General features: G+C 38.1%; 1 protein-coding gene across 2 annotated transcripts in view; it reads right to left on the reverse strand.

Annotated features, from left to right (window-relative positions):
- The window catches only part of calcrl2 (calcitonin receptor-like 2), a 28,497-nt gene extending 16,508 nt beyond the window's left edge, over positions 1-11,989 (reverse strand). Inside the window, exons 1-3 of one of the 2 annotated variants that reach the window (XM_022676977.2) lie at positions 11,853-11,989; positions 3,794-3,907; positions 2,285-2,435 (exon numbers count right to left, since the gene is read on the reverse strand). In XM_022676977.2, the coding sequence (XP_022532698.1) occupies positions 2,285-2,435; positions 3,794-3,850 (208 nt within the window). In that variant the 5' untranslated portion in view covers positions 3,851-3,907; positions 11,853-11,989. Of the gene's footprint in view, positions 1-2,284; positions 2,436-3,793; positions 3,908-11,845 lie in introns of both variants that reach the window. The other variant, XM_022676978.2, reaches the window with a different exon arrangement.
- Positions 11,990-13,042: the final 1,053 nt, after the last annotated feature.

Below are 13,042 nucleotides of genomic sequence, written 5' to 3' on the forward strand. Positions count from 1 at the left end.
TGGCTAGAAAAATAATTGGTGGCAGTGAGACCTCATAAGAGCTGACATGACGGACGCACTGTTTATAGCAGCTTCATAGAGAAAGAGACCGGAGCAGCGCGACAATCACAACAACCAAACCTCAAGGAGCAGAAAACAAAAGAGGAGAGCATGTGCTTCCTCAGACCTCGGTCCCGAACACAATCCAAGGAAGCCTGACGCAAACAGACAGGGAAGAAACTCAAAGAAAGTCGGGCTCTGGGCAAAAGCGACACTGACAAACTGCACTTCCTCTCTTTCAGCAGAGAGAATAGTCTTCCCTTCACCGCTCAGCCTGGCTGATCCTCAGCTTTACCTCAGGTTTGAGATTCTGCCGTAATCTTTGATCCTGACTTCGCTTTTGAAGCCTTTATTAGAAGTAACATCAGTGTCTGCAGGTAGATTATTTTATCTGCGATATCAGACTCAGTCTAAGAGATGCTGAAACCCAGGCTGTAATTTTACTGTATGACAGATTTCAATACGCTACACGGTACATCTATATAACCCTGCAACAACAACTGGCATAAGCCTACAAAAACATTTACATGAAGAATATGCAGATTATGTGGAATGAATTTTCCACAATGAACGACACACCAATCTACTTCTGAAAAAAATGAGTACAGACAAACTAAGAGCTAAAAACCCCTTGAGAAACTTAAACTAATTAGTTTAGTTATTTATTCTTGTTTTTAGAAAGTGTAAATAAAAAAAGCTCTTAATAATGATATTTAAATGTAAACATCATTGTTAATTTTAAGTTCACTAATACATTACAGGAATGGATATAGAAAGATTAGAAGTAGTTTTGCTTGGAGCTGAATAATATGATACGTATTGTAATATAGATGTAAGCAAGAGAAACTAAAACTAATCAGATCAGATTCTCACAGAGCAACAAAAACAGAAACCGTGGCCTAAATCTCAGCTGTGGAAAAACCCTAAGGCTTATTCCAGTTACCAGAAAAAAGTACTGGTGTGTGTGTATAGTGTGTGTGTGTGTGTCTGACCTGTGTGTGTGTGTGTTTGACCTGTGTGTGTTTGTGTGTTTGTAGTGTGTGTGTTTCTGACCTGTGTGTGTGTGTGTATAGTGTGTGTGTGTGTGTGTGTTTGTAGTGTGTGTGTGTGTCTGACCTGTGTGTGTGTGTGTGTGTGTCTGACCTGTGTGTGTGTGTGTGTATAGTGTGTGTGTATAGTGTGTGTGTGTAGTGTGTGTGTGTGTGTAGTGTGTGTGTGTGTGTTTCTGACCCGTGTGTGTGTGTATAGTGTGTGTGTGTTTCTGACCTGTGTGTGTGTGTGTGTATAGTGTGTGTGTGTAGTGTGTGTGTTTCTGACCTGTGTGTGTGTGTGTGTAGTGTGTGTGTGTGTCTGACCTGTGTGTGTGTGTGTGTATAGTGTGTGTGTGTGTGTAGTGTGTGTGTTTCTGACCTGTGTGTGTGTGTGTGTAGTGTGTGTGTGTTTCTGACCTGTGTGTGTGTGTGTGTGTCTGACCTGTGTGTGTGTGTGTAGTGTGTGTGTGTGTCTGACCTGTGTGTGTGTGTGTGTAGTGTGTGTGTGTTTCTGACCTGTGTGTGTGTGTGTGTGTAGTGTGTGTGTGTTTCTGACCTGTGTGTGTGTGTGTGTAGTGTGTGTGTGTCTGACCTGTGTGTGTGTGTGTGTAGTGTGTGTGTTTCTGACCTGTGTGTGTGTGTGTGTAGTGTGTGTGTGTGTCTGACCTGTGTGTGTGTGTGTGTAGTGTGTGTGTGTGTCTGACCTGTGTGTGTGTGTGTGTAGTGTGTGTGTTTCTGACCTGTGTGTGTGTGTGTGTAGTGTGTGTGTTTCTGACCTGTGTGTGTGTGTGTGTAGTGTGTGTGTTTCTGACCTGTGTGTGTGTGTGTGTAGTGTGTGTGTGTGTCTGACCTGTGTGTGTGTGTGTGTAGTGTGTGTGTGTGTCTGACCTGTGTGTGTGTGTGTGTAGTGTGTGTGTGTGTCTGACCTGTGTGTGTGTGTGTGTAGTGTGTGTGTGTCTGACCTGTGTGTGTGTGTGTGTAGTGTGTGTGTTTCTGACCTGTGTGTGTGTGTGTGTAGTGTGTGTGTGTGTCTGACCTGTGTGTGTGTGTGTGTAGTGTGTGTGTGTGTCTGACCTGTGTGTGTGTGTGTGTAGTGTGTGTGTTTCTGACCTGTGTGTGTGTGTGTATAGTGTGTGTGTGTGTAGTGTGTGTGTTTCTGACCTGTGTGTGTGTGTGTATAGTGTGTGTGTGTGTAGTGTGTGTGTGTTTCTGACCTGTGTGTGTGTGTGGAGGTTCGTGCAGTATTTTAAGGTAACACTCAAACTGAGCCGCCAGGATCTGCCCTCGGGACACTTTCACCGGGACATCCGTCACCGCCCCCTTCTGTGACATCATCACAGCCGTCACATCCTCACCCTGACAAACCTGTAAAGGACACACACACACACACACACACAAGTCAGACACACACACACATACATTGTTTATGTGCTTCATTCCTATTCTACTGGATTTGTTCCTCTGTTTGGACTGGAAGGATCGTATCATTAGTCCTGAAGGTTAAAGGTTTTCAATGTTTTTACAGCATTAAAACATTTCTGGCAATAAAATCATCACATAAAAATATAAATTCATGTAAATATTTCTATGTATAAATGTACTAAACATGTTACATCTCAGCCCATGTTCCTCTTTTTTGGTCCTTTCCCTTCCAGTCTTTGTTCTCCCGCCTGTTTTCTCTTCAGCACATTGTCTCCGCCTTAACTCCACCCTGTCATTACTGTTTACACCTGTGTCTAGTTTATTTTCCAGCTCAGGCTGTAATTATACCCCAGGTTTTCCTTTGTTCTGGGTCATGAGTAGCGGTTTAAGATTGTTTGTTAATTTTTTTCTGTTTTTGTGAATATTATATTTGTCTTGCCTGTTACTTGTATTGTTTTCTAGTTTTAGTATAATCTGGTATTGTTGGTAGTCTTTCGTTGTTTGTATTGTAGTCTTATCTTGATTCGTTTTTTATGTCGTCTATTAAAACCTCCTTGCATTTGCATCCTGCCTCAAAGTCTTAGTCGTTACAAAACTAAACAGTGTTTGTATTTAGTTAAAACTGCTTTAGAACAACATTAAAATACACAAACAGCACGGTGTTTCTTACATTTTCTTTGACTTCTATTTGATTGCAGACAGACAATGATTATTTTCATAGTTGACTAATCAGATTTTTTTTCAGATTCATCAATGACTCTTTCTGCCATGGCCTCCAGATCAAGCTCTTCTTCCTGTGGGTACGGCTATAAAATTCTAGAAACAGGTAAACATGAGATGTAAATGCTGTTTAAATCTCCAGAACTCATTTTAATGTTATAAATACTGATATTTAGTGACAAAATATATAATCTGTTGGGTTTGTCACTTTTGGTGACAGTCGATTAACCCGCCCCCAGTGTGATTCTGTCTCCAGCTCTAACACTGCGCTTACAAATGAACATTCAGTTAAAACTGAAATTTGGAGTCCACAGATTTTTGTATTTGATATTGTTGATTATACAGACGAATCGTCGCAGCCCTAGCAGATATACTGTATATATATTTAATGTTTTGTCTGGTCAGCTTAATTTAATTTAATAATATACATCCATTCCTGCATTTCACGCCTGCAAAAACAATCCAGAAATAATATCCTGGCTTTATACTGCCTGCAACGAAATAAGATCCAAAGCAAATGAAAGAAACCCTTTCTCGACCTTTTCTGATTTTTATTTCTCCTTTACAGAAACACTCCTCACCTCAGCAGCACTCAGGACTGAAAGCAGCAGCAGTAAGAAGGCCTGGTGTTTTCCCATGATGCACTACAGGAGGCATAGAAAGGGGGTGTCTGGCAACATCAGGACATCAGGACCCTTAGAAATAAGATACATTGAGTATTTTAGTACATATGAGTACGCCTGGAGCCCTGTAATATATATCTATATTTTCTTATTGCTAATATCGATATTGGCAATATTTTGCCCAACCCTAATCTAAGTCACAGTGTGTAGCAACACGTGCAGTTCCACACACAAGCTCTGATCTTCACTGAGTAAAAGTCATTAAACTCCAGCTTGACCCACAAACACAGCATGTTTATTTTTGAGTTAAAGAGGATATTGCAGGATGTCCCTGAACTGCAGGTCAAGAAACTGCATAACTGTTAGCAATTAGCAACGTAAAGCTTCACCTCGTCCAATTAGTCCTGAAGCAGAGAGACAGCAGACCTGCAGGTCTAAAGACAGAAATTCAGTAAAACAATTCTTCTCCCTTCAGTCTTCTTACAAACGACAGCAAGACCTTAAATGTGATTTAGCCTTAAAATATCTCGGAAATTGTTCCTTAAAAGCTTCTTGAAATTTTGCTTATTATTCCTCTTTGAGTGTCAGTCAAACATAATGGAGAAATTTACATCAAACTGTTTGCCTCTGCATTTTCTCTTTATTCTTTATGTAATTTTCTTTTTCTGATTCATGCGCCAATGTTTGTTCTTTTGTATAGAAGTGTAAATGAGTCAAGGATTATTTACCTTTATAATGTTATAACTGCAGAAGATTTTGACAGTAATCACGTCAAAGGTTAGAACACATCTTCTGATTCAATGTTTTTATATATTTACCTACACAGTAAATGAATAGTAAAGTGATCTATCAGATTATGAAGGAACACATAATGAATCATGTAGTAACTTAAAAACAGTGTTAAACAAACTAAAATACTCTGTGAAGTATTTAGATACTCTTATCTGAGGAGCTGTTTGTTAACTTGTGGTTTCTGAGGCTGGAAACTCTGATAAACTCATCCTGTACAACAGAGGAAACTCTCGCTCTTCCTTTCCTGGGGCGGTCCTCATGTTCACATTTTATTATACACATTTTATTATACCCATTATTATTTCCTTATGAAATATTAGCGAATTGTTCTATAACAATAAAAGAAGACAGTATATTCAGTATATTCCTGTTGGTAGTAGAGTGGTAGACACAAACCAAATATATTCTGTATTAATTTGTGTCTTGCAATCCAGTCAAACCAGTTCATTCTGGTTCTAAAAATTCATTTGGGGCCACAGAATCATTAAGAAACTCCCAGGAGAGAACGTTCCTTTCCTTTTCCTATTTTAACCCCGAGCACTGCACAGCGTCCTGTCCGCTACAGTATACTTAGCAAAGCATGCTGGTGTGAGAGCTGTGTTGACATAAAGAAAGGAAACATAGTCGGATCACATGACCTCGGCCATTCCCACAAGGCCCTGCGTGGGCTGTACAGTAGTGCAGGTTAAAGGTTAAGAACGTGGGATTGGAACCAGAGACCCTCTTTCAACATGGGAAACGTCCTAACGAGCGAGCGGCACGGTCTATAACGTTACAGATAAACCAGAGAGTCACAGCAGAAAGAGCTAAATCTGCTGAATATAAACGAATTTACGACTCAGACTTGGGTCAAAACGAGCAACACCAGGGAAGCCAAATGTGCAATTGTTCCCAAACAGCCAACGAATGAACACAAGCTTTAGGGGGAAAACAGAAAAACCTAAAAGTGAATAGAAGCCAGAAAGTAATCATCAAAAGAGTAAAAGAAGACTGGCAGCCAGTATTCACTCCTATAAAAACAGTAATATTAATTTTACAGTTATATTTGTATCTCCTTAAATCGTAATGGTGCAAATAATACTTTCCTCTATCTGTGAACCCGATGTTTCAACAGTTCAGATCAACAAAACAGTTCAGCCCTACAACTGATATTAATAACAATACTAATCTACAACTGATATTAATAACAATACTCATCTACAACTGATATTAATAACAATACTCATCTACAACTGATATTAATAACAATACTCATCTACAACTGATATTAATAACAATACTCATCTACAACTGATATTAATAACAATACTCATCTACAACTGATATTAATAACAATACTCATCTACAACTGATATTAATAACAATACTCATCTACAACTGATATTAATAACAATACTCATCTACAACTGATATTAATAACAATAGTAATCAACTGATATTAATAACAATACTAATGTACAACACAGTCAGAAAACACACACACACACACACACACACACTAGTAAGTACAGTAAATCAATATCAAGTTTAATTGTAATCAAGTTTTTTTTTAGGACAAAATTGTGAATGTATGAACAATGTGATTTTTACAAGAAACTTTAACCTGTTATAAAAAATCACTACTGATAAACAAAACCCATCTTTACTGCTGATCCAGAAATATGAACTAGTCTAGAACCAGATTAGAATTGGGCTTGTGTTTTAGTTACAGGATTTGTTGTGATTTCCTGCATTCTGGTGTTGCATTCTCTCTCTCATTCTCTCTCTCTCTCTCTCTCTCATTCTCTCTCTCTCTCATTCTCTCTCTCATTCTCTCTCTCATTCTCTCTCTCTCTCTCATTCTCTCTCTCATTCTCTCTCTCATTCTCTCTCTCTCTCTCTCTCTCTCTCATTCTCTCTCTCATTCTCTCTCTCTCTCTCATTCTCTCTCTCATTCTCTCTCTCTCTCTCTCTCTCTCTCTCTCTCTCTCTCTCTCTCTCATTCTCTCTCTCATTCTCTCTCTCTCTCTCTCTCTCATTCTCTCTCTCTCTCTCTCATTCTCTCTCTCTCTCTCTCTCATTCTCTCTCTCATTCTCTCTCTCATTCTCTCTCTCTCTCTCTCTCATTCTCTCTCTCATTCTCTCTCTCTCTCTCTCTCTCTCATTCTCTCTCTCTCTCTCTCTCATTCTCTCTCTCATTCTCTCTCTCTCTCTCTCTCTCTCATTCTCTCTCTCTCTCTGTCTCTCTCTCTCATTCTCTCTCTCTCTCTCTCTCATTCTCTCTCTCTCTCTCTCATTCTCTCTCTCATTCTCTCTCTCATTCTCTCTCTCTCTCATTCTCTCTCTCTCTCTCTCTCTCATTCTCTCTCTCATTCTCTCTCTATCTCTCTCTCTCTCGTATTCTCTTTCTCTCTTTCTTTCTTATTTTCTCTCTCTCGTTCTCGCTTTCTCTACTCAGTGTTGCTCCTAAAGCAGCTCCTAGCCCCGCCCACCACTCTTTTGATTGACAGGCAGGTGAACCAGAACTTCAGCAGGTCTATATAATATTTTGTGCTAAATTAATTAATGAATTAATCCAAAGTATTAGAAAGTTTCAGTGATATTTATTCATTAAATATGTTTAGTAGTGAATAATATTATTAAGATGTAACAGCTGAACTGACTGATATTATAAGGAACATTGTCTTGGTATAAATGTTCTTTTTTGAGGAGAAAAAATCTTTAATATCCGTCTCACGGTCAGCGCTGATGGTCTGCAGAAGGTGAAGAGGGCTTATTTTTATACTGAGGGCAGGAAGGATAAAGGAGATGATAAGAAGAATAAGAATATGAAGATAAAGAAGGAGAAAATCAGCTGTTGTTGTTCTTGTTCGCCTGGCAACGTTCAGGTTAAAAATAAGTCATTGTTGCAGATCTAAAAAAATACCTCCAGCATCCGCAGCAGCCCGGCTCTCAAACAGCAAGAGCTCTGATTTCTGACTTAATGAAAGTGGAATTTTCTGTAAATGATGTTCCAGCCGGTCTGTGATTCACTCTGAATGATAAACACCCACTTTATTCTCTGCACAAATGATTCATAATACAGAGAGAAAATATCATTCATGAACAGAATCCATAAGAGGCTCAGTGTCAGACTTGTGGAGATACACCGATATCACTTGCCTGATCTGCGAAGGTTAGAGAACATTAGTGAACAGCAGCACAGTAACCACAGTAAAATATCTATTAATCAATCGAGTAAAGAGAAAGCAAACATTTGAATATAATTTAACATTAGATTTAAAAGACATACAAAAAGACAAACAAAAAACATACAAAACACCTGAGGAGAAACACTCAAACACAGGGATTTATATACACTGAGAGACTGGGAACGCCTGGAGAAGGTAATGAGGGGGCGGGGTTACAAACAAGACAGGTGGGAAAACTAATGACAGGGTGGAACTGGGGTCTTCAGGGGAAAACAAACAAGAACACAAGAAATTAAAAGAAAAGAACAAACACTACAAATAAGTGCTAACAGTGTCGTCTCATGAAAAGATAATAAAATATTTACAGAAATATTCAGAATTTGAAATTGGCTAAACCACACAACAGCTGTAAAAGCAGTAGTTCATTATCATTTTTATCTACTGTATTTACAGTACCACACCCAGTACTGTACCTCTATCTATAGACGTGTTTTCATTAACAATAACAATAATATAAAGCAGGACAACACTTTCTGTAATCAAATACAGCTGTTTGTTAAACACTGACCATATCCATGATAAACTTAGAAATGCAAATCATTTATCGCATTAATAAATTGATCACAATACAATAAATATAATGTTATATTATTATATATTGCTCAGCTCTACAATAATAATGTTTATCTCAGTTACATTAAGGTCAGCATATTGTTCATATAGTAATACAGTAATGGTGACAGACCGGTGTGTAAATTATTGTTATTACCGGTATCTAATGTTTAACTTAAATCTGATTAAATGGAACGAAGCACAAGTTTCTTGATTGTTTGTTTTTAAGGATCTTTATTCTATAGGATTCATTTTCAGTTGGAATTTGCACAAATGAACAGAACTAAACAAAAATGCAGCTGATTTCCCACTCTGTTAAAATGTCCATATATGGTTGCATTTTTTTTATGATTCCAGGAAAAAAACTGAGGGTCAGTCAAAACACTCATAAACAATTCTGTAATAAAAGTACATATGTAATAGTCAGTAATCGTAACCAGTTTAATTTAACCATTATTTAAAAATGTCAAAATAATAATACCAACTCCTCTATTGTCAATTAAAGGAGGATGAAGTCTTAGAAAAAAGTTTGTAGAGATGAAGATAAATGGGTTTTCAGTTCTCCAAAAAAGTTTCATCCAGATTTTCTTTCTTAATGTTTTCGCTTCAAAAAAAAAAAAGAAAACGTTCCCACAGACCAAATAAATAAATAAAAATACTTTATAAAACACAGAGCTTTTGGACACTTTCCCACAAAACCATCAATAATTCATTCTGAAGCACAAAATACCACACAGAGAGCAGAGTTTCATTAACTTAACACTCACTCACTCACTCACTCACTCATTCACTCACTCATTCACTCATTCACTCACTCACTCACTCATTCACTCACTCACTCACTCACTCACTCATTCACTCACTCATTCCCTCACTCACTCACTCATTAACTCACTCACTCACTCACTCATTCACTCACTCACTCACTCACTCACTCATTCACTCACTCATTCCCTCACTCACTCACTCATTCACTCACTCACTCACTCACTCATTCACTCACTCATTCCCTCACTCACTCACTCATTCACTCACTCACTCACTCACTCACTCACTCACTCACTCACTCATTCATTCACTCACTCATTCACTCACTCACTCACTCATTCCCTCACTCACTCACTCACTCATTCACTCACTCACTCACTCACTCATTCCCTCACTCACTCACTCACTCACTCACTCATTCACTCACTCATTCCCTCACTCACTCACTCATTCATTCACTCACTCATTCCCTCACTCACTCACTCATTCATTCACTCATTCACTCACTCACTCATTCACTCACTCATTCACTCACTCACTCATTCACTCACTCATTCACTCACTCACTCATTCACTCACTCATTCACTCACTCATTCACTCACTCATTCACTCACTCATTCATTCACTCACTCATTCACTCACTCATTCACTCACTCATTCACTCACTCACTCATTCACTCACTCACCCATTCACTCACTCACTCACTCATTCATTCACTCATTCACTCACTCATTCACTCACTCACTCACTCATTCATTCACTCATTCACTCACTCATTCATTCACTCACTCATTCACTCACTCATTCATTCACTCACTCATTCATTCACTCACTCATTCACTCACTCATTCATTCACTCATTCACTCACTCATTCACTCACTCACTCATTCATTCACTCATTCACTCACTCATTCACTCACTCACTCATTCATTCACTCACTCATTCATTCACTCACTCATTCACTCACTCACTCATTCACTCACTCATTCACTCACTCATTCATTCACTCATTCACTCACTCATTCACTCACTCACTCACTCATTCATTCACTCATTCATTCACTTATTCACTCATTCACTCATTCACTCACTCATTCACTCACTCAGAGAAACACTCAGTATATTAAATTGTATTATAATACATGTATATCATATTGCCAAATTCTTGCCAAAACACAGCCCTATTATTTACAGAAACTTAAGTGAAATAATCACTAATTATGTATTTATTATTTTAGTAATGCGGAGCAATTGGGATAACACTTATCTTGATAGACAAAAAAATGACAATGACATCAAATAGATTTCAAGAATAAACTATTGCAACAAAATAAACATTAAAGTCTTATTTAGCATGAATATAAAACTATATATATATATATATATATATATATTGTAAAAAAAACTGTGTAAGAATTAAATGGTCAGTTTTACCCATATTTGATAACCCAAATTGATTGTTTGACAAACTCAGGTAACGCAACACTGGTTTAACTGTGTCGTGAAGTGAAGTGAATATCTCTGATCCAAACTCTTCAGCTGATTCACATGAAAACAGTGGATGGATTCTTTGATGCTTGGAGTGTAATGTAGATACCACAGCAATCACTTAGCAACACCATAGCAACCCCGCATAATACCACAGCAACCACTTAGGAACCCCACTTAAATGACCTGGGATACCACAGCAACCACATAACATCCACTAAGAAACACCACAATGCAGCATTCTCTTTATTTTACTGCTCTTCCGCTGTAAATCTGCCTTTATTATAGCGATAAGATATTTTAATCTACTAAACCAACACAGACCCGCCGTCTCTGATTCCGTAACCGAGACTCTGAGATCTGAAGTGATTCTGCGAGTCTCCAGATCTTCTGAACGTCTGAATTCCTAACCCTGAGAGTAAAACTCTGTCAGTGACTCAGTGATTCAGTGATTCAGTAACTCAGTGATTCAGTGACTATTTTACAGGCACAGCCTATTTATACCCTGAACAGCTGCCTGGCAGGACCAGCATGTCCCGGTGGTTCAGCCCGAGTTAAAGATCTCAGGACCCCTGTGACTGATCTCCACCACGTCCTTCACACCAGTGGACGTCGAGCGGCCGCCCGGACCGAACGCCAGTATCTATTGGAGTGATTAAATGAAATTTATATAACTTGTGATTATTTTAATCATGTGTTTTTTTTGCAGATAAAAACTGGCCATGTGGATCAATATGACAGAGTTACATTATGAAATAATAATTTTGATTGATGAGTATTTCTCTTTCTTTTTCTTCCTCTCTCACACTTATATATAACACCAAGAAATCAATAAGAAATCCTTCTGCATTCACTGACAAACAGTTTCTACAGAGTGATCGCGCTTCAAGAAACATTTAATAAGCTTTATTTTACTCTGAAAGACATTATAGAGAAATAAGAGGATGGTTTTTCTATAGAGACCAATATAACTGTGAAGTTTTACTGCAGGAAAATAAAAAATGGCTCAAAAAATGTCCTTGGAAACCTTTTTTAAACTACTTTAAGTCACAGATGTGCAAATGCACACACAGCTTGTCCAGACCTTATAGAGAAGTATCAGCAGCAGGAGTCTCTTGAGCAGATAGCAAATACTTTTAACAGCAAAACCGCGAGTAAATAAACAAATAAACACACCGATTACCTGCTGTGATATCCCCGCAAATATCCCCGCAAAATCACCGCAAATATCCCCGCAAAATCACCAGATATTCAGCAGCTGCTTCTCTTCCAATCCCCGTGCCTGCCCATACTGCTGTGTGTGTGTTTGTGTGTGTGTGCTGTGTGTGTACTGTGTGTGCTGTGTGTGTGTGCTGTGTGTGTGTGTTGGGGGGGTGTATGGTACTTCACGACATTCACACAGTTTATACTTTAAGAGAATAAACCACTTTCAGAATTAATGTTTTTATTCTTTACTGTAGTTTTTACTCTCACCACTAAAATATGTTATATATTATTTGTAAATATATTAAATATAAATATATTTAGTTACTGAGAACTGTACTCCTGTTTACACGCTGCTGTTATACACTGCTGCCCCCTGCCGGTCAGTTTAACACTATATAAAGCTGCATGTAACAGACTGTATGTAGTTTTTGCGGTTAGGTGATTTATAAACTGTAGGTTTGAGATTTTGTTTGGGAGGAGAAAAATGATCCTGTTAGTGATAATTATTGTCAGTCAGAGCACAGAGATCATTAACATCATTAAGCTGTTATCTTCTGGCATTACCTGTGTCAGACATCAACAGGTTTCACTATGTTTTGCCACTGAGTGCATTTAGCGTGGGAAAAGTGGGAAATTTGACAGATTAGTTTTTGACACTGTTTTGCACAATGTTATAAAACTCCAAGAGTTTGGGTGTGAAGCAAAAAAGTGTAACTTCTAATAAACATCAGTGTTAAAATCACATCAAATTGAATGTATTTATTTATTTAATGTTTTTTACAACAGCTTTACAGGAATATAGAATCAGGACAGAGAAACACCAAACCTCCAGAAATTACCAGAGAAAAAAACACTGAGAGAAACCAAGACACATCTACAATCACCTGTATCATCACCTGTACCATCACACATCTACAATCACTGTATCATCACCTGTACCATCACACATACAATCACTGTATCATCACCTGTACCATCACCTGTATCATCACCTGTATCATCACACATACAATCACTGTATCATCACCTGTACCATCACCTGTATCATCACCTGTATCATCACCTGTATCATCAACTGTATCATCACACATACAATCACTGTATCATCACCTGTACCATCACCTGTATCATCACCTGTATCATCACACATACAATCACTGTATCATC

This window comes from Astyanax mexicanus, chromosome 13 (assembly GCF_023375975.1).
Source record: "Astyanax mexicanus isolate ESR-SI-001 chromosome 13, AstMex3_surface, whole genome shotgun sequence".
NCBI classification, from domain to species: Eukaryota; Metazoa; Chordata; class Actinopteri; order Characiformes; family Acestrorhamphidae; genus Astyanax; species Astyanax mexicanus.